Source organism: Nilaparvata lugens, chromosome 5, assembly GCF_014356525.2.
Source record: "Nilaparvata lugens isolate BPH chromosome 5, ASM1435652v1, whole genome shotgun sequence".
Taxonomy (NCBI): Eukaryota; Metazoa; Arthropoda; class Insecta; order Hemiptera; family Delphacidae; genus Nilaparvata; species Nilaparvata lugens.
The window spans coordinates 1,816,506-1,840,734 of NC_052508.1; the positions used below are offsets into that span (position 1 = coordinate 1,816,506).

The 24,229-nt window shown below is 34.8% G+C and overlaps 1 protein-coding gene across 10 annotated transcripts in view; it reads right to left on the reverse strand.

Moving 5' to 3' along the window:
* LOC111051765 (tyrosine-protein phosphatase Lar-like) overlaps nt 1-24,229 on the reverse strand; it is a 560,641-nt gene that overhangs the window by 206,200 nt on the left and 330,212 nt on the right. For all 10 annotated transcript variants that reach the window (XM_039429683.1, XM_039429679.1, XM_039429675.1 and 7 more), the window contains one exon: nt 4,173-4,270. In XM_039429683.1, coding sequence (XP_039285617.1) covers nt 4,173-4,257 — 85 coding nt within the window. In that variant the 5' untranslated portion in view covers nt 4,258-4,270. The remainder of the gene's footprint in view (nt 1-4,172; nt 4,271-24,229) is intronic.

Consider the following 24,229-nt stretch of genomic DNA (forward strand, 5'->3'; position numbering starts at 1 on the left):
ATGCAGCTGCTACGTTTGTCAATGTTTCACGAGCTGTCAAAGAATGGAGACTTATTGGATTTTCATGGGATTCTATCGAGAAATGTGACATTTTCACAATAAAGCTGTACAGCCTATTCCTTCAACATCGTGCGTCCACATTTCTCACTCTTGGTGTACAATGGGGGACACTGTATTGTACAACTTATTGAATTCGGAGAGAAGAACTCAAGCCAAAGAGATTATTCTCTTCTGTTAAGGGGAAATTCTGACGTTCGGATGAAAAGGCGTCTCTTAAAAACGTACAAGGCTCTATTTCTAGGCAAAATGAAGGTCCTAACTTGATTTTTCAATTTGATAAACTCATATAAATGCATGTTTTATCAATATTTCTGGAGGTCTGACTCTGTGTTAACCCTTATGTTATATTATTCAACTTAATGAAAATGAAGAAAAAGCACAGGTTGCCCGAAGAACAAGTTGGTTATAGAAATCCGACGAAAAAATGGTGAATTCAAGACTACCATTGCAGACGGTGAGTTCGTGTGCTTGAAAGGGTTTTTTTATATCAACCCTTTCAGTTCTTCCCGGCTAGTGTATTTCGTGAAACACTTCGTAACAGGAAGTTAGATGAAAGGGAACCCTGCAATAAGAGAACATTTGCGAACTTGGATATGTGTGTGTCTGTGTGTGTGCGTTCGTTCGTTTCCAGTGGTGAAAGAGTGAGCAGAGAGAAAGAGAAAGCTCAGGAAATTTAATCATACGTTCAGTTATAAAAATATCAATTCCTAATAGAGTCTGGAACCAAAGCGATGCAAGTAAAGAATGCCAAGTTCACTGTGGCTGACACACTTACGCGAGATTACGCACTAGCCTCCTGTCTTCTCATTCAAAACACGTGCAAAACTCTGGCGAGCACACACACACACACACACACACACACACACACACACACACACACACACACACGCAACCAAGCCGCACAATCTAGCTGTGTATACAAAGGTTATTTTATGGCGAAGCCGTTCAATTTTGTGGGAAATTCAGCCAACATCTACTCCATCGCAAGAACTTCCGCCACGCCTATCTAGTCTAGCGAGAGTCAACTCCTTGCCGAGCGAAAACGAAAAAATCCACAGCTCTTCTCTCACCTCTATTTTTTCGGTCACCGAACTTACTCCCTCGAAGCAAAACACAGTGAGTCTAGCCAGGTCGACAATTCATAGGTTTAGGTTAGGTGGATGAGGTTTATAACAGAAAAGTCTCACGCTGCCAAAAGTAATCTCACTGGATATTCACGCACGTTCAACCAAGAGGTTAGCGATAAATATCTAACTAATGGTAGTCAGCGCGGTTGACAAATGTACTAAGGTGGACCAGTATTAGAACAATATTGTACTTGACAATATTCACCCAACAGCCAGTTGGATTTGTTAAGAGATTATTGAATCCTACATTCCCTGGAATTCTATAGTCGACTAAAAGTGGGAAGTGTATTTTAAAATTATCAACATCAATTGAACAAATTTGATGTAGATCATGACATGTTTTTGGAAATTTCATGAAATTACAATTCAGTGATTTCTACTAAGAATGATGCCTCAATGATTCCTAGGCATAAGTTATTGGATGATAATTTTGGGAGATGATGAAAGAGGACCATGATATGTGATTTTGAAGTGACGGAGCTGGCATAAATATTCCAGAGAAACGAGAATAACGACTAACTGTAATTTATAAAATCTGTAAGATAGGATTTTAACCATTTCGCAATAAACACTGAACAGAAAAGACATGCAAAAACAGAGTGATCACAGTCATTAGATACGTGCTTGGTTATGCATGACCAAACGCGCAGATGAGAAACAAACTACGGAAAGAGCAATTGAACGCATGCACGTACTGACTGTGTTCAGTGTGAGCAGCTACAGAAAATCACAATGGGTTTCAATGGTTTCTTCCAGATTTTGTTTTACGGCTCATGCATGATCTGACGTGCACTTGCACTCATAGGCATTCAATGTGATGCATGATCTGCATCAGAGGCAAAATTTAAATTGAATTCAACTATTGAATGAACTTCATTAATATTCATCTACTCGTATATTCGAATTTTAATCAACAAGTCTCACTATATTATCTTTTTCTTTGGATAGAATTCACCTTCCTTCATAAAGCCTTGAAAACAATTCACAAAAGGAATGACAGATGCTCAGTGAAGACAACTACACGACCGCCTTCCCTTCGTCAACAGGTCAACACACTGCAACGGAATATTGGTGAATGTCAATAGCCGATTGATAGATTAGTCAACATCGCTTTCAATAAGAAGGAGCTTACGACAGCCAAACAGAGCAAATTCACCTGGAATACGGTTTTCAACAGGAATAAAATTGTTTACTTTTCTGTTCAATGGAAAGTCGGACAAGGGATTGATTCGTGACCACACGACAGCATTTTTATGGAATTCCATAATGGAGGACACTCAGTTTCAATGGTTATTGGATCGATGCGTGGATAAGTGATGGAGGGAGGTGGGGAGAGGTGGAACATGTAGGGGGTGAATGATTCCAGTGCAATCGAACGGTCTAAGAAAAATCGTCCAACGTAGCAAAGCAAACAAGAGCAGAGCACTCACGCGACGGCGGCTTTGCTTCGTGTCGTTCGAGAATGATGAATTCATAAAATATTTACGCCACAATTACGATGCCGCGTGTACAGAGGTATGGAATGCGAGTGCGACCCGGAAAACGCTTGTTGTCGATTGTTGGAATTCGGTTCTGTTGGCGAAACAAATGTACGCACTTAGTAGCAATAGCGCCCGCCATTATGTGAAATTGGATGCACGGTTTGATAGATCTCGTAACGAGGTTGGCTTACTGCACATGTGGGCCTACTGCACTGACTAAATATGACGGAGAGTCTATGTGGGATCGAAGTTTATATTCATTTCTGAATCTGGGAGGAATAGTTGAATGAAGGTCACATGTTGATGTGGAAAACTCTTCAAATACGCTATTGAATGATCATTCTTGCAAGGTTTTCACTTTTATTTCGTCATTGAGAAATTAATTGTTCTATCATCCAGCCATTCACTTTATTGCACTTAGATATCATTTTTGATAAACTAATGAATGGGTTTATTAGCACATCTATTTACTTCTGGAGTGAATAGTGAGTTTAAAATCAAAGATAATAAAAATAAATATGAATGATAAATTTAAACTTACTAATTAAGCTCATCTAGTGATCGAATTTCATACCCTACGTTTTCCAGAACAATGAATGATTGATTTCATGACTACAGATGATAATCCAAAATTTATTTCATTCAAATTAGATGAATTATCATTGAAGGTTCATTCTGTTGTGATGAACACACATATCAATCGAACATTATATTATTACTTCTCAATTCTTCGAGACTTTCTTGGATTACACAACAAATCCGTACAGAAAAGTTGTAAACATAAATCATGTTTGCTGCGCTCTAGATTAATACTTATTGGGAATAACAAGAATCATGGAAATAATTTGTTCTGAACAGAATTCGGCAAACATACAAGAAATTCGTTGAAAACAACAACAATACTTAGCAGAGGATTTGAAAAAATATCAATATTTTATTCTACATAGAAAACTCATGAAAGTAGATAATAGATAAATCAACGAATTCTTATTAATTTCATAAGAACAAAGAAGTACCAATATCTTTAGATATTATACATATTTATTATACAATAATGTTACTTCACAATAATTGACTGAGATAAACTAAAAATTAGGTTTGAATGAGGTTTCACTGAAGCATTATCACGATAAAAAAGCTTTTAACTTATAAATGAAAATAGAAATCTATAAAGGATATAGATATCTAGGAATAGACATCTATTTTCATTTATATTCAAGAGTAGCCCTAAAGAAAAAAAGACAAGCTTTGAACTGTACGGGAATAAGCTTTGAGTTTTCAATAACTTGTTCATGAAGAATGAAATTCCCATGCTTTTGGTTTGTCATTAAAAAGAGACTAATAAATGGTGATTCAGAGGATGTAAAAATTAGCCATATAAATTGACAAGTTGTAGCGTCAAACTCTCTGCAGTATTGTTGAAATTTTCGACTGAATATATCATGCAACTCTTTAAGCTAATGCATGCATTTAATAGTAAATTGGTAGGCCTACTGTGACTCACCCTCAGAATGAACAGGCGTAGCATAGGCCACCAGCACTAATGTAGTTAAGAAGAGACCGCGTACAGCGATGTCTTCCACCATCATGGGTCCAATCCACCTAAATCAGTGGCTAAGTGAGTGAAATTCGACTAACTTACATACAATTAAATCTATTATGTACGTGTCCATAACAATATCATTTGAGACAGTTTATCTAAGTAACAATTACTTTTTACAACAATATCACAGCAATTGCATGTCGTCGATATATTAACAAGTACAAAAGCAGCCTTTCTTCCATGTTGAATTTGTTTTCAGGCGGCTACAATCGCCTTTTATCAGATTCCTTTCACACTAAAGATGGCCGACGATACATCATCGTGCATTTCCCGACAATCACTTGCCATCCTAGTCCGCCAAAGTCACATTACATCACTATTTAAGCATGTTCGCATAATCGTTGACAATATTGATGTTTCAATTATTTCTGTAGAAATTCAATATCTATGCACCAAATGTTCACCTCTCGACCACAAATCTGTCCGCATTTTTCATATTATTTCACTCAAATGCATTGATGAACTAGATGTGAATGCTACGAAACATTTTCATTTCTTTCCTCTCAATCTGTAAATAAACAATGCTATCTTCGAAAAAAACACAAACAGAAACAAATTGACGAGAAACGTTACACTATTCATAAAAATGTTATATAACTATTTATTCTTATTATTTACTTACAGAAGACAGACAATGATGTCACAAAATACAATCAGATTTTTGAAAGGTAATAAATAACAAGATATTTTAAAACGTTTAAAATACAGTAGTAGGCACAAAGATTCTTCGAAAGTGGGGAAAAAATTCCAAATAATAAACAAAGGTTTATTAACATTATCAAACATGAAGAGTAGAGTGTAGTTTTTTGAGCTAATTCAGACTGTGGATGATATGCATACATCAACAAGAATCTTCACAGCGGAGAGAAGACTATGAGAAATTCAATGGATTTGAAATCGATTGTCTCTATCATTTGTAATTTCTTAATGCTAAACTAGATTTCAGAGCTGAGAGCTGAGTAATAGTTGATTTAAAATTATTATTGTAAGATAAAACATTTGATTCAATTTATCATTCACTATTCGGGAATAGAGAGAATATTGCTCCAAGGAGAAAATGAATACGAATGAGACAAAATCTCTCTAGTACAAAATCTTCTCATTTATCTATTCAAATCTCAACAGGAAGAAACTTTGCTCAACTGATAAAAGCCAGTTTCTTCTAAACAGCTTCACCAGGGAGTGAATAAATTCAAATATGTAAGAGCGAAATATGGCGAGCACTTGTGAATGTTCGCAATGGGAGTCATAATGGACAATAGCACTCGGCTACATGAGAGCAATTCAGGGTACAGCATTATGAAGTGGGAGCAAGGAAGGGACTACTTATCATTATGTAGACTTTTTCAAATTGAATTGAATGGAAGTATCAACGACAAAGAGGACGGTGTGTGAGAAAGGAATACGGAGGGATAGATAAGACAGAGATAGAATGGGTGAGAGAGAGTGAGAGGAACTGAGTGGGTGGCTGGAGTTCCACCTGTTGAGTGAATCCGCTCATCTAAACCGTTGCCGCGAATTGTGAATGCATACACACGTTCGGCGATCAAGAATGGAACAAATCACCGTTCAAGTGGATGTGTGGAGAGGATCTCGCAAACACACCAACACACACTGAGCAGTCGGTATGCCAGCACCTCAACGATAATCATTTTTGTTGAATGAGAAATAAAATGGCGCGACCCTTCCACCCAGAGCAGCGAGCCCTCAACAAAATAAATTGTTGAGCAGCAGGAAATCAGAGGAATGCTCATCTCCAGGGACACTTCGGAGAGAGCAGATTTATGGAACGAGAAAATTGGATGAGTGATGAGATTTAGAAGAAAAGAAAGTGAGCGAATGTGAACAAACACATATATGATGTACTGGGAAATAATTTATGAGAGGAATAGAACAAGTGGGGTTGGAAAAAAAGTTACGAAACTACTGTATTACTAAAGGAAGAAATGAAAATGAGATGGAAATAAACAGGACGGGATGGATCTAATATGTAGAAGTAATATAAACATGGGGAAAATAAATTGTGAAACAGTAAGAGAGCTAGAAATAGTTCTTTGGAAAGGAACATTTGTTAGAGAGGAGATGAAAGATTGACTGGGCTTTGCTTGCTGTGTCCTCTCCCGATCATTGTATAGGATTTCATGAATTATAAATTAACAATCTACAGTGAAACTAGGATATGTGCCTTATTTTAAAAATGTAGTTAGAAAAAATTAAAGATAAGAAAAGAAGAAAAAAATTATGGAAACAATAATTTTACTCGTTTTTCAATAGAGATAATTGATACATTTTTACATGACAGAGTTTATTATTTGGATGTTAAATTTGACACATACCTGATTCCAGCCTTAATCATGACTGATTCAATCAATAGAATATAAAACAATACAAACAAGAGATACAATTTTGTACCTTATGCGTATAGCATGAATAAGAATGAGAAAAATGTTTTCAAATAAAAAAGGAAGAAATATCAATTGACAAAGAACAAGAAAGAAATAATAGTAAAAGAGAGAGGGAATACAAGAGATGAATAGGAGAGAAAAAACAGCTACATATAAGAGAAAGAAATATTGTGAGAGAGGTAGACAAGAGGCGAGCGGCAGCTCAATAAAAGCAACAATTTATCAAAAGTACGATGCCATGGTATTTCATACATAGAATTGAGGAGAAAGAGAGCAGAGACATTCATGGAAGGGCGGGAAATACAAGGCGAAAAAGAGACAGAATATAGATGAAAAATGAGAGGCACACAGACGAATGTGTGGCAAGGTTGCAGCACAATATTTAATACACCGGAAAAGAGGAATGTGTGCGTGCGGGTGCGAGGAGAGGGTAGAAATGAAGAATGAATTCGGAGAAAGTGGGAGGTGCAAGAAATGGACGGTGAAAATGATGGTGCAGCAGTATAAGTTCGTATCTAATGATCATGTGGAAACAAGTGAGGACATACGTTAGCAAACTGTTGCTTATTACACACTGAGAAATAAATTTTCGTTTTTTAAAATTTAAAGATATTGAGAATACAAGTTTCAATATCAAGTTCACTATACGAGTAAAATTAAATTTGTTTCACTAAATAAAATATCAATAATGTTTGAATACTTTACGTAGTTAAGTGGTGGAGTGGACATCACTGTCCAAACTTCGCCACGTCAACAAATGAAAAAATCATTCTATTGTAATACTAAGCAGGCCTAATAATGTATAAAAACTCTTTAACTATACACATACTATGAAAACACTGTATAACTATGGGGTATATAACAATAAAATAGACCTGAATGCAATAAAATGCCTGATGGTCTGGAATTCTTTATTGATGGACAATAATTTATTATCGTTAATCCAATTTAATAATGATCGACAAGTATTCAAATCCAACATGAAACAGGAATATAAATCGATATTAATGAATGGCTACAGATAAGTATAACACTATTGTAAAATATATTCTTAAAGACCAATGATTTTTGTGTGAGTCGAATATGAAATTTTATTTGGAAATTTAGAACATATATTATACTTGATTGAAGCATAACCATAAACTTCAAACAAGTGGAATGTTAATGCCATAATAAACGTTAGACTTGATAGAGAAAACTTGAATTTGTCTCGGACCAATAGAATAGGAAATACTCATGAGAATTGAACCTCGCCAACGACGTGCTCAATAAAACTATTCTGAAATTAGCTTTTCTTGAATAATACAATTTTTCAACATTTGAAGACTATTGAAACCATTGCGCATCAATATAATTTCCACAAAATTCACATTTTCAAGAAACGTTTCGACCGCAACGATAAATATTATTGCATGGTTGAATTGCAATTAGAATATTCCACCGTAATTTCTTTATTATTTCCACTTGTAAGTGGTAACTGTTATTCGACTTGAGTTATGGAAAGCACGTTCTTTCTATATTAGAATTGAAAGATCTATAAAGTCTAATGGAATGTAATGATAATATCAGGAGGTAGAAAGCGTTCCGAGAATATAGAAAGATCAGAACAATAAAATTATGGGAGAAACAAAAATATCGCATGCAAACTGTAAACTGTGGTCGTTGAAGAAAGATACTGGGGGGGGGAGGGGTTGTGGGTTCAGAAAGCTACCTAGTCAAGGTTTTCATTTCTGTCGCAAGTGAGCTAACCTAATATTCGAGAAAATTGAAATGTACAGTTTTCCTCTCAGCTCTTTCTCAGTATGAGGGTGGAGGGTAGATGAAAAATATTCCAACTGAAATGTAATTCGAGAACTGGAAAAATCTCAAAGCTTTGGCGGAATTTGATTAATCCTCGAAGAATGCGAGACAAGCAACTACCATTCCATGAAAACAGAGCCAAATATTCAATTTTGATTGTTCTTACTCAATGTGAACTCCTGATGAAGATAATAAAAACATGTATTGGAATTAGGTTATTCCAAGTTTCATATCGTTGTTCTAGGCTTATTTTTAGGTTAAACCTGTATTGAGGTTAGGATTTATTCCTGTTGTAAACCATCTAAAGAATTCAAATTCTTTATCACCCTGATGAATTCAAAATCTTTCAATTTGAAGCAGCTAAAATAATTATTACTGAAAAATCCTAATTTACAATAGATGAATTTTGGAGCCTACTACTCGTATTTCAAGTTACAATTTTGATTCAATGACGACAATACAAACTACTTATGATAATAAAATACAGTAAAATTGGTGAAGCAGTACCGTATACAGCAAGTAAAATTGGAAATAATTATTTCAGTTGGTTAAACTAGTTAAACAATACAGTAAAGCTGAATAATTATACAGAAATAAGAATCTAGAGAAATTACATTTCATTTTTACAAATTAATTTAACAACATACCGGAAAATACTATATAAAATATCTAAATCTTAAACATCTTTCCAACCATTAGCATCAGTGTTAAGTTCAACAAAATATAGCTGGAGCAGAGCTCATAGGAAAATGAATGGTTCCGAGGCTTTTCTCTCTGCTTCTCTCTCCTACCAAGCAGCTCCTCAGGTCTCAGCTTCTCCTCCTCCATCTCCTTCTCCTCCTCATCCTCAATCCCACGAAGACAGCAAGTTCGACGATGATCACCAGCAATGGAGACAAGCCTCTTCACACAAACAATTTCTTGATGAGCAAAGCTCTTCCGCATATATCTCATAGAGCATGGAAACCACAAATGCAATGCTTGGAAAGAACACACAAATACAAACAACACTGTGAAAAGTTTATTCGAAAAACGTCTTCTGTTATTTGTCACTTCTGAAAGTTTTCTTTGTTTCTAATTTAATTAGTTGGAACATTTGCTTCTTCGACCACCAAATTTACAAGTACCAAATTACTAGAATAATAAGGCAGTCTTAAAAACTAATATTAACCATAACAATGTATAGACAATAGAAAAGGCATGAACATTGAAATTGGGAGAATATCAACAATGATTTATTCCGCAGCAGTGTTTCTAAGATTACCGCAGCAGTGTTTTTCACTTAGTTTATAAATTGGAGATCTGAATGTTGGAGAGTACTATTCACATTTAGAATAATCATATTTGTATTTCCGACAGATAATAATCTTGTGAAGAGTTGAACTCATAGTAATTTAGTACGTTCTACTCCACTTTTAAATTACTTTGAATAAGACTGACTCTATGAAAATGTAGGTCCTTGGAAAATTTAATTGACATTAATGGCTGGTGGAATATACAATAACAAACGACAAGAAGCCACGAAATAGCTGTGTCATTCTCAATTTTTGTCATTGGATTCAAATGCAAAAAACAATAGATTAGTATTAGAACTAGAAAAAAAGCAATCAAGTTAACTTTATGGTATAAGAATCCATTAGCTGATTGAAAGTTTGAATCAACAATGGAATCGATATTAGTAGAATCCTATTAATGTTAATGAACGCTCAAGAGTACTCTGTCTTCCATTACTTGTCAGACAGAGTGATTTCAATATCAAAAGAGCAAGCACTATGCATGATTAAAATAACTTGGGCTCACATTACATTTTAAGATTGGGGAATTTAATGGCTTTGATACGTCATTCAATAAATACAATAATGATGATAATAATATCATAGTTTGGTGTTTTAATTTCTCTAAATTTAAAATGTTTAGCTTATATATTTATTTTTGGACGAAAATTGAACTTGAACGTTTTACAGTACAAACATAACCTATTTTTTGGACATTTTATTAATTTATCAAAATTTGGGAATGGAATAGATTTGGGCCAAGCCTGTTGTTCCTTCCTAATCATATTTATATGATTTGTGATTCTGTCCACGAATAGATAAATAAATAAAATATCGAGTGACCTGTCTGTATTATTCAATTTTTAGAAAAAAATAATTTAATTGAGTTAAAGAGTAAAAGAGTTGTTTTTTCAAGGGCATTCATATCTGATTATTATTCTTTTTAGTTAAACTGGAGCTGAAACTAGAAATTACAGAATGGATCGAAGCAATAACACAAGATTATATAGTTCATCAATGTTTAGTAGTAAAGAATAAAGTGTCAACATAATAAAGGAAGAAATTGTAGAAATAATGCAAAATTCTTGAATTTCATTCACAAGAGGATCTTGTTGAGATATACAATAAGAAATATTATTTAATATTGTCAAGCCACTAATATATTAAAACGATTTGAGAAACTAGTTTCGGTTGATGCACCATTATCCATCTGTAGTGAACTGAAACATTAATAAGCATCAATCAGCAGAATCTAATGAATAATGATCAATAAATGGTATTGCCAAAAACAAGAAATATTTTTACAAATAAGAATAATCATTAAAAAAAACAATAGTTTTTGGCGTGACTGGAAAAAGAAGCCTTGAGCTTCTAATATAGTATGGATGAAGCTCTACAATTGGTCATAAGCTGTAAACCAATTAAAGTTTAATTCTACTGTCATTGGCCGAGACAAGACCATATTTGGAATACTTGGGCGTGTCTAGTCTCGGCCAATGCCAGAACAACTCAAACCACATTGATCAACAGCTTATGGCCAATCGTAGAGCTAGCTTTACTCATACCATATTACTTTCTGCTTCTTAATGTTGAAATTTTTAGTTTTTCAGAGATGGATAATGGTGTAACAACCGAAACTAGTACTGTATCTCAAGTTTTTTTATATTTTCGTGACTTGACAATCAAAATCTATTTTTATACAATAAAATTTCTTAATATATATTACAACAAGATGAATGAAATTCATGAATTCTGCATTATTGCTAAAACTTCCTCAATCATTATGTTGATAGTTAACTAGAGATTGATGAAAGTGTAACAACGATACTGGTATCTGTAATTGCTTTTTATAAATCAGTGGTTTTGACAACATCAAGTCGTTTCCATTCAATCTACCAAAACACCACCTTCACAACAGAAAGATAAAAAATATTGTGATGAAATCTGACGATCTGAGTTCAAGCAAAAACGGCGTTTCACTTTATAATTTGAACTACAAATAAAAAGCGCATAATAAATCAGGAAATGGTTTACAATTCACTACAGATTTCAAGATTCCAACGTTGCATTACTGATCTTCAAAGGATTCGAGATTTCAGCACCGAGTACCATAAAGATTACAATATGAAGCTCGAAAACTTCCCCAGGCAAGAAAACTAGCTCGGTGATATTGAGTTCAGCAATGTGAAGGGTGAGGAAAACAAGAGCATGCAATGCAGTCAACGAAGTAGATCACAGGTGAAGATAAGCAACAGTTCTACTGCTTTCAATTGTTATTTTCCAACAAGCGTCTGAATGAAAAGAACTAGACTGATCGAATACAAAGGTTTTCTCTCGTCATGGAGATATTAGAATAGAACTTATTCATCCGTTAAGGGAAGTTCCGAAGTATTTTAAGTTCAAACCAATCAACTTATGTTTTTTTTTAAATTATGATGAATAAAGGTTTGCCTATCACCACATGTAATTTGTTCCAGTATAACATCAAGAGTGACAGTCATCAGCTTTACAAAAACCTTTAGACCATCTTCTTATTAAGGCAGTGCAAAGGCTGAAAAAATCTTTCTACTGGTGACATTGTTCAAAGTTTTTCTATTTGTATACTATCAAGCTATCAAAATAAAAAAGTTTTTGCAGGAAAAAAAATTTCCTCCGATCATTACTTTTTGAGATAATGAGCGCATGAATTTAATTTTTTTCAAATTCATTGAGACATTTCAAATTCGGTGAGAGATAAATCCATGAAATTTTTAGGATAAATTCTTCACGGTATTGCTGATTGAATAGAAAAAATTTCTGAAAATATAAGTTTTAAGAAAGTTATTCAATTTACCAAAAATAACTTTCAGTTGAGTTATTTTTGGTAAATTAAATAACTTCCTCAAAAAATGATATTCTCAGAAAATTTTTGTTTTATTTGATCGACAATACAATGGAGAATTTATCCACAAAAATCCATGGATTTATTTCTTACCAAATTTGAAATTACCTGTCCCAAAAATTTAAACTTTATGCGCTTATATCTCAAGAAGTAATGATCGGAGAAAAGATTTTGAAAATAAATGAGAAAAATTTCACATTTTGATAGTTTGACTGTATACAAATATAAAAAATTTAAAAAATGTCACCAGTAGAGTTTTTTCAGCCTTTGCACAATGCACAGCCTTAATAGACTATACAAAGAAATTTTTAAAGGCAGTTTCAGTTTGCCAATTTACAGATTCCAATGGAAATTGAGTAAAAATTATAACAGACTATCTAATTTTTAAATATTTTTTCTAATTTTAGAATTGATTTACTTGTCTGAAACCGTTCTGAAGACTACAGTGTACTTTTTCTACCCAGCGAGTGGAAGGTATCTGTGATTAAATAAGGTTCTCATAAGTATTAAAACTATAATATTGATGTAATGGAAATGTAGAGAAATATTTGAAAATATACTATGGTCTATAGTAATTTATATTTTTATTGAGGTAGAAAGTAAGTGAAAATGCAATAGAATCACAAGTGTCGTCCTTCTTCAACATTGAATTCCAATATTTGAAATTTGAGGTTGGGTATTTCAACGAATGTGTACAATACGCCAATTCAAGACACAAACTTAGGCACAGCAACTGGCAATTTTAAACGAGTGATCTTTTAGCGATTTTGTGATAGCAGGCAGGCAGTTGGAGCGAATCAAATTTATATGCACATTACGGGGACAAAGCCGTTATTTTATATTCGGAGGCGACTGTTTTTCCATTCTTAGGGCATCCGCCGCCGCCGCCAAAGTAATAGCCGGCCATGATTTATGGACTTGACGTTTAGGGCAGAGCACAGCACAGCACACAAGTCTGGTGAGTTATTCATTTTACAGAAAGTGGGTTAAACTGTTTGCAGCGAGCGGCGGGTGCACGTATGCTGAGAGTGATCTCATGTAGGCTACACCAAGGTATTCCAGCTTCCGGATTCGAATCTGTATCAGAGAACAATGGAGTGGGAGCAAGAAGGAACGATTTGGCGGAAAAAGGCGTGTAATGTTTGTTGTGCTGGATCCACTACGCAACTGAATCTATTGGTGGCAGCTACATGGGACGACATGCGACGGCCATTTTGTTTAGTTCCTGATGGCCGGTAAACTGCGTCCAAATACGAGAGAGAGAGAACGAGAAAGTAAGGAAGAGTGATTGAGTGAGCGTGAGGCTCGGTGCATTGGGAGGACGTGACCTGGAGAACCAAAGCTGCTAAGCTCGACTCCCTCCTCACGTTAATACGAATATAAATGCGGCCGTTTTTCAAGGCGTCGTTAGTAGGCAGATGGCAGACTTTGATTGAAATGAACCGATCGTTTGTGCTGAAAAACGACCCCAAAAACTAGATAAGGCTTCACTGATACAGCGTCGGCCAGGACTATTAAGAAAACGTGAATATTTGGTATTGGGGAATAGATAAACATTTTACCAATACAGAATACTTGATGTTTGAAATTGTAGAATGATAACAAGAAGTTCCTTAAAAATAGTATAATGCAAAATACAAATACATACTCAGCACTCAAAGTATACAAGTATGTGCATAGATCATCCTTAGCACTAGCATAGAAAAAACAATCTGTGAATTGTTTATTCTTATGACACTAGTAAACTCAAAGGAGAGTGAAGATATAAACCGAGAAAAATAGGACCTCACTTGAAGGAAATTTGTTTATTTCAAATTTATATTCGTGGAATAGTTAAGTCTTTCAGTGAGGTTTTCTCAGTGATGTTTTTCTACAGTATTGATTGCAATTACTTGTATCATTGTATACACACATATTCTATGCGATTATTAACGTGTTATCTACTCTGCAGTCAAAAATCATGGAAGCCATAAGAATCAAAAACTTTCATTTTGGAAGAAAATGCAAGGTCATTTGAATGGGCATTGAAAAGAAAATAAAATTATTGAATGGGTTTCTTAATTTGATTATACAATGATACTAATTATTACAATCACTTATCAAGAGCATGAGGGAATAGAATGGAGAAGTTACGCATAGTCATGAAGAAAAATTTTTCACTGTAATTAATTGTTGAAACTTTGAATGGGTCTATATAGAATTAATGACTTTGTCTGTGATTTCAATTGAAAAAGATGCAAGTAAGAGGCCCCGAGAGCTGAAAACCAAATGAAATTGAGAAAAATGGACCTGAAATCATTAAATCACCTCTTCACATTTCTCTGGCCATTTTGCAATACAGTATTGTAAATAGAGATTAAACGTGGAACACACACAAAAAACTATATGAAAAAGAACTGAGGTAAATAACGTTTGATACGGTAGCTAGAATGATGAGAACAGAAATTCAATCAAATAAGCCATCCTAAAATGGTGAGGGACTTGTATGAGGGCAAAGAATTGAAGATGAAACCTTTTTATGAATTCGACTTGCTCTGTTATCAACGTTGGATCACGATGGATCATTGAAAAAGAGCATTTATCACATCGACGCGTTCTCAGCGTTTTCTGGGCACTTAGGAGTCTGCCTGTCACCCCCACTCCACCAGCCTTTGTTCGGTCGAGCCCGGACACGACAATAAATCTCCCCTCCGCCATTCACCAGTGTATCAAAGGCTGAATTTCAGGTGGCAACGACAGAAAAAAACGGTGAAAAATAGGAACGCACCGACCATTATAAAAGCGAACAGAATTTGAAAGGATTATATTTTCATAGTTGTGACGAGGCAGATGAATATGTCAACATGCCAGTGCAAAGGGAAAGCGTTATGAGCTGCTAGCTGCTGTGTTCCCGTGAACATCAACTGTAATGCACGGCTACAAGAAGTGAGAACCCTGCCACACCATGCCACTAGTGGCACGTCCAGGTGTTAAAAGCATGCCACTAGGCAGAGGCCTTGCCCAGGTGTCAAAGGCATGCCACTAGTAGCAGACGCCATGCCCAAGTGTCAAGGGCATGCCACCACCATGAATGAATGACTGCTCAGTTATGGCGTCACCTTTGCAAACGTTTTATGAACTTGGACCGGTCACCCATGTCGACACTTTATTCCATCGCAACCCTAAATTATTATTCCACAGCTCCTCCGTTGTAGCTATCATGCACGACATCCTATCAAAACGGGAAATTCTATCTTTGTAACGGAAACATTTTAAAATGCTTGGTCTTGACTCCTACGGGACAGGATAAGGGTTTGATATGAAGCCAAATTTGCAACAGCTAACACGACTATAGTAGAGGGAACAATTCTTGGAAAACCTCTGTTCAAAGTGCTAGTTGACAGGAGAGGTTTTGATATGAAGAGAAAATATGGAACCAAAGCTGACATGGTTGACGTGTACATTAGATGAACGGAATAAATCTGGGACAAGGACTGTACAGAGGGAAAGTTTGGATAATTGAATGTGATGAATAATTTAGTTAATCAAGTACTTCAGTCACAAGCGTCCATCATGGAAGCGAATAATTAGAAATACAATGAACTAGTTTTCAATTAATAATTTTTCAATTCAAGAAGTTCAAAAATTTGGTAGTATGGAGAGTAGTAGGCCTTATCATAATAGGAAACATTAATTCTTCTTCCGTGGTCGGAGGGCATTTACCTTACAAGTATTATCTAATACCGTTTATCTTATATTATATATGCAATGGAATGTACAACAATATACATAGGGAAATAAAAGTAAAAATGAATGCAGTCTTCACATTCTTATACAAATGTAATCCATGATCTGAGACCACATAGGAGAATGTAAAAATGAAATAATTTTTTTTACTGATTGATATAAATACCGATGAAAATAATTTAATCTTGCCTGGCATGATGAACTGGAAATATCTAGATTGCTTACTTTTGGCCAGATAGGTGGTTTTGAATGCAATGGAAATTAAACAAACTACGTTTAGGGATTGGAGAATTGCGATATTGCTATGAGGTGGAAGATTGATTGATCGAGTCCGTTTGAGGCCAGTTTTATCACAGCTTCGCACGAGATACGGGAGAAGGGAAACGTTAACATTATTTCCACTCAATTTAACGTTTTTTCTCCCCTCTTTACATTTCTTTCAGCGGCTGAGAATAAAACCGCTCAATTATATGGAGAAAAACTCTTTTTATTGGATAACGTTCCATGGAACGATTTTTCCAGCGTATCTGACTGCGATTGAAAAATAAACCGAATCGAACCGAGGAGGGAGAGAGAGCTTTAAAATTAATCTCTGCCAGAATATACTGGCTTCATCCAGCAGGCAAAAATTCTATTAAGACTGGCACCGAACGCCAACGACAATGAAAATTCCTCAATTGAATTTTCCTCCTTCATTACTAAATCTTCATTCTCTTCAGCATAATTGGCGTCTGCGGCTGGAGACGATGGAAAATGTGAAAAATTCTCTTCATATTGTAAGCAGTATAATGACTCTACTCATAAAATTATATTGCTTTTGATTTCTAAACTGTAAATTGGAAAGGGGAAGCGGACAATAACGACTGAATTTCATTAAAATACTCAAGTGGTTCATCAGATAAGCGGGTTCAGATGGATCTCAACTGGTAGGCTTATTACCAGTTTATACACAGAAAACTGAAACAATTGTATCCAATGAATTCGATACTGTATATAAAAGCTTGACCGTTTCAATGGAATTGTTTTACAAACAAATAATTGGTGCATGCATTAATTTACAGTTCTAATATGATTTAATGAATTGAAAATATTTAGTGAATTTCAAGTCTCCAAACTTTAAACTCTATATGATTACAGTGGAATGAATTTCACACATTACAATGTCTCTATTAGTGTTATTAATGAAACGGTTGCATAAAATGTAAGTTATTAAATCTACCCTACTTTGAAGATAAATAATGCACTTAGGGATCAGATGTTATAGAACTCTTTTATTGGGAAGTTTGTGTTATTCTCATCTTATTAGCAGTGTAAATACGAATTATTCTCAACAGAGATTCACGTTAGTTTATCAAACCTGGGAATTTTTCTTAATTATACCAAATAGAATGAGAAGTTAACATTCTAATTCTATTACTGTGTGTCTGAATATGAAAATGGTATGTATTGAATACCTGTTTTCAGCGAAAATAGATTTCTCTTATACAGGACCGAGTAATAATAGTATCGATAGAATCAAGGCTCATATATGAGCTCAAATCAGTTTTCCGAGACTGAATGATCCAGAAACATATAATAATGAAATAAAATAGATTTCCATAATCGAAGCTCGTATATGATCTATGCAAAGCAAAACCACCAAAGAGAATATACAGGCCAAACAACACTTCTACGAATTACCCAGAACTGTTGTTTACGCAGATTACGCCAGAAAGTTTTAAACTTCGCCGAACTGTAGATAATAAAATACAGTAATCAATTTTGCGGTCACTTGGATGGAATAAGCATAGTATAGTTGGCACAATGAAAGTTTGTGCACGGTTTCTCTATGGTGATAGCTAATAGAGATAAATGACAAACGCATACATGAAGTTCACGAATTTATCGTTCGATGGGATAGGTTCAACAGGGAGAGTGAGAGAGAGAGAGAGTGAGAGAGAGTATGTTATTTGGACTGTTGATGGTGATCGTGGCAAATAAAATGAAAACAGCCGAAAGGTCGAAACCGCTAAACACACGCTGATTAGATCAAAATCAACACTGGAACAGATCGAATGTAATGTTTACAGTGTGCCGCAGACAGTGTAATACGAGCAGGAAGGCAGCGCTGGTTGAAACAGAAGAGTTGGTCAGTTTTGCGGGTTTTCGCATCATTTTGGCTGAGCGGAATTCGCCGAAGGTTATACCAACAATGGCCAACTGCAACTGGAATGTTGTGCATTCACTCTACAGCTCACGAGACACAAAACAAAGAGTCGGCCAGCTTGCTTTGCTGCCTGCCATTCAATGGTGATAATAAAGCGGCTGGAAAGAACGTTTCGATAATTTCTACCTTTCCTCTCATTTCAAAAAATTAAAAGAAAGTCGAGAAAGCTGAACTAATGTACTACCTACAACCTTTCTTTCTTCTCATTTCAAAAAACAGCACTCAGATTCCATCACAATAATTTCACAAGCGAAAGTTCGCATTGGTACTTATCGTATACATTTCTTATCATCACGTCCTCAACGTAATAAAGTTCATCATAATAAACAGAATTATTATTATCATAATGAATTGGAAATAATATACAGATTATTTATTAATTTTTGAGTCATAATCACAGAATCATGAGATGATTGCCAATAGAAAAATTAGTATCCTTATATTGTCATTATTGGACTATAATCCAGGTGAACATAACTAAACCTGAGCATCACAAAAATTGTGAACAAAAATACACAACACAATACTCTACACTACATATATAGAGAAATGAGTTCCCTGATATCCGTTTATGATTTTGCCAATTCAGCATTTTAACATTAAATAATGGTCAGATGGTTGTTACACCTATGAAAACTGATTCATCCTGAATTTCTAGCTTCATCAAAACATATTTTCCATACAGCCTAGTGTAGCAAGAACATACACTCACTTTACCAAGAAAGACATAATTTTTCAAGTAACTAGACGATTTTTCAAGTATCTATAAAATATATGAAAAGTGATATCTATTCATTTGTCACTGGGAAATTGCTGCAATGATAATAGTATTATAAATTTGAAACTATACTAGTTTTCACAAATTATACACTATTGAATACATGAGATACATAAATATATGGAGAAACAATGAATTATAATATTTATCCTTCATGTAAAAATAGCTAAAACTAAATTTTATACACAATACACAAATCAATTCAAATTTGAATTAAACAAACTAGTTCCAGTTTAATACTGATACTCATCACTGTTTTTTTTCTTGTCCAATCCAGCGAAGTTGATATCAATCTTCAAGATTTCGATATTCACTAAACTTTCATCACTTATCAAAAATTTCCTTGTAGATAAATTAGAATAGGACAACTTCCATTACAATAAAATGAGAAGGAATAAAGGACTTGTAGGAGAGGAAATATGAGAGAAAAAGATGCCCTAAATAGAATTCAAGGCTAGAGCGACTAGTGAGATTTCTATAATTTGATCAACTTTGCAATAATCCCAAGAACGTTGTTTCAGATTTCTCTGGTTAAATGATCAGAATCTGTATTCACAAAAAAATCAATGGTTTTACAGATCTTTTGAAAGGATTTTCATTCATTTCCACGCCCCTTGAATTATAGATTGGAATAATCGGGAGTTTGAAGTTGTCTGTCAAACTTCTTTGGTTTGTTTGTCTTAACTTCTTACTCAGTAATCGTTAATGATAGAACTTTTTTCATTGACATTGAAGGGAACTTGGAAATTGTCAATTGCATGGATGGAGCTGTGAAACTATTTTTCTTAAATGTAAGAATCGCAATGGTTATTATTTGATAATTTGGGAGATCCTCTTTCAATTCAATTATCATCAATAGATGACTAGCCAAAGAGTGGCAGCGGTGCAACGAAGGTGCAGCGATGCAATGGTCCAGGTGCATCACAGAGGGACGGTCAAGGAAAGCGCTGTACAGGTAAATATTGAGTGGAGGATTCCGTGCAGACGTCTCCAGGGAATCGAGAGCCATTTGAATAGGAATGCTGGTTAGCAGACAGCGAGCAAGGATGATGAGGGAGGGAAGAGAATGATCGATAAAGAGAACGAATTATAGTGAGCGAGTCCAGATAAGAGAGAAGAGGAGCACAACCGAACTTGTCCGTCGCCATTAACGAAATTAATTCGACTTTACGAAAAGGACATTGACGGGCGACCGCCCCTTCCCCTCCCACCGCCCGTATTTTTTTAATTATGGACCTAATAATTAATCAGCCACAGTCGAATCGACATCTGACAGATAATCTATTGCAGGCAATAATAATTCTGATTGGGATTATCATCATTGATTTGCAAACAGAGAGGAGACGAGCATTTTCTCCATTTATGAGTCTACCGAGTTTCACCGCCAGCAAAACTACAACAATAAAGTTGAGCTTTTGCCACACGAGAAAATAGGTGGGTAATTTGGAAGCGCTATCTGATCATAATGTCGCCCGAAAGCTATTTGCTCAAACTTGTCCACTACATACATATGGGACGGCAATTATCATTACATTTCATTACAGTAGGACTGCTCCTGTTTGGTCACCCTTACAGCCGGGTAAGTCCAGGCGCCAATTTGCATTAATGATTCCTACTAGCCAAACTCAAGTACAATTTTCAGAATACATTATGAATTGACATTTTCTTATTTTACACTATGTTTGAAAACATATTCTTGGAACATCACTTTCTTATTTAAACTTGACGAAATCGATAAAAACGCCATTTACAATAACACTAATTTTCTGAAATAGATTTATTTAGTAAAATTCATCTAATGAATGAATCAAAATAAAATTATTTATTTATAGATTTCATGGGATCGACGGAAACATGATTTTAATTGACCGTCATATCAATCCCGCCGAGTTTCGATGTATGTAACAGATACACAGATACTCATTTCAATATTGATTCACAATAATATCCACTTGTGAGGACTGAACACAGAAACAACATTGGAGGATTCAAATTAGAAATTAAATTCCCCGAACAAAAGTTCAAGGTTTCTTGAGCGGATTCCTACTTTCTTCTATAAACAGAACACATTCCCTGGAAAGAAACGGAGGTGGCTTATAATATAATCATGAGGAGCAAAGCATTTCACTTAGCCAAAAATTTCAATCTCGATGCTAGGTAAACTGATTTGATTCGCTAGTCGACAAGAGCTGGCTGGCTTTGTTTCTCGTTTTTTTAGCGTGCATGAAATGAATATTATGAAGATTGCAAGCAGCAAATGTTTTTAGCGTGAGAGCGGAGATGGGACGAGGCAGACAACGACCCCCGCGAGACGCAGATTAAGACAAGCAGAGAATCCCTGAGGTAATATCAATAATTCTAAAAGACAAGGCAGCGTTATCATGAGTTTTGCTCACAACAGCTAAGCAAGGTTTAAAATTTCGTTGGAGGCCCGAGAAGAAAATCACTTGCACTCTAAATCATGTGTTATTTATTTCCTCTCATAGATTAGAATATAATGTGATAGGAGTTGATCTTACATCAAGGACTACAAGAAATTGAGAGTTTCAATAATGTATGAAAACAATTTATGGAACGGACACAAATAATACATGTATTTTGAATGAATACAAATAAATGCAAATAGTTTGACTCTTCGTTCCCAAGTGATACAATCAAGTGGATGTGAATAAATGACATTACAAAATTGTGTATGTAACCCATCTAACTAAATTTAGGAAAGGGATGATTTGGGCTGAGACTGATAGAGAGCCAATCTTTATTCAAGTTACTTCAATTCGTCAAGAGACAAACTTCCAACCCTAATTTAGTAATTTTTGGATTTTGAAAAAGAAATTTGGCTATTCAGGTTTTAAAATATTATTAAAACTTTCTGAGGAAAATATAGTTGAATTGATCATAATTTTGGATTTTGGGTAATTTTATCGATTTTAGAAATGGGATAACTGACCTGAAAATCTGAGGTGATTAAGAATACAATTTTGTTTACGGATTTTGGATAATTTTATCGATTTTAGAAATGGAATAACCGACCTAATAAATATGAGGTGATTAAGAATTCAATTTTGTGTACGGATAACATTGAGAGATTAAGATGGATAGCATATTTCGGTAAATAAATATAACCATCACTGGCACAGTTGCTCAACCACTTATACCGGGCTAACAGGTAGTCCATTTTCACAGAATTCTATCCAGTTCTAATAATATCAAACAATATAGGATCTAAATTCTATGTTGTATGCTATTTCGCATAGGAATTCGTTCTATTGTCTCAAGTTAAAGCCTCATTGTTGATTGCGGACTCAATTATTTTACTTGGAATTATAAAAAAATATATTTGCAACATCATAAATACTGGTTTAAATTGACCGAGCAATTCGATGGAGTAAATAAAAGTGATAAATTATGATTATCTGCATTGAGAGTCACAAAGTATGGACTTCATCCATGTGAAAGCACTCTATTTGATCTGGCACAAAGCACAGATTTTGGTCGATTTGAACAAACGACGGTGAATGGAATTAATCTGGAATGAATGTGATGTTTTCGTACTGTTCATGATAATTGGTGCCTAGCGCTTTCAAAAAGATTGAATTGTACCTGTTGTACCGTGCAGGTTCAGGGTGAAGGTCCCCCGTATTATCGATCTCATTTTTATTAGGCTACTACCAAACAGCTTTTGAATGTATTCAACTACAATAGATTAAAAGCTTACGTGACTGAATAGTTTTTAAACTGGTGGAGTTTTAATTTTTTGTGGGCAATCGGAATTGAGTCAGTTACACATAAAGGTAGTGTACTGAGCTACTTTTATGAATACTACTGAATAGTTGCGAATTTGTATTTGATACGGTGGGTTTTTGACCAACAGTGATTGGATAGTTTTTTCAGTTACGAGTGACTTACTCATATGGGGCTGAAAATCCCAAATCAAATACGTGATACAGCGTGAAAATGAAATACTGTGTTATACGTAGTTAAAATAACGATAATTTTCAAGCGAGTTTGGAAGGAAATGTGAATTTGAAATTGGTCCTTCACCATCCCCCAAAAAAGGCTTCTCGGAAAACACCTCAATGTGGGAGCTAGCATAGAGATGGAGCTGAGCGACTGCATAATTCATTCAGCTTGAGCATTTTTATGAAGACGTGAAAATAAAGAAGTAGTAGAATGAATTTGTTAGTTTTCGGGATATCAAGCAAACTACCAATATATTATTGCATTGGTATTACGATAAATATTCAACGGTTACGGTGTAATATTAATCAAAAGCTCAAAAACCCGCGAATATTTAATCTACTTGAGATTTCAATTTTAGCACAAATATTAAAATGTATTAATAAAGTATTCATATATTGTTATTTATTGCACTACATAATTGAGCATTGGACACTGAAGTATGGAGACATTTGCCTTTATAATCAAGTAGTCTATTTTAGTCTATTACCATAAAAATTATTTTTCCCACAAAACTATGCAGAATTCAACTTTTTCCAACATGTACCATGTCCGAGGAGAGAACTGTCATGATGACTAAGCAACTAAAATACATTGAAAAAATTCCATTCATTATGGTAATCAGGATCATTCATTCAGCAAAAATTGAAATCGAAAAAGGTGGTTCGAGATTTCTAGATAATAATCATTGGTAGAAATTGAAATCGAAAAAGGTGGTTCGAGATTTCTAGATAATAATCATTGGTAGAAAATAATGCAATTTTTGGTGGAAAATCTTTAGAGATCAGACACGTTCGACAAATTACTTTATCTTTGAATAATCTCGGCCACAACCAATCAAATTACACAGTAATTCTCACTAGTCGCTCAGGAAATATCCAGGAGAGGATATTTTCGTTGATGGTTATCTCACCATATCCGAACTGGT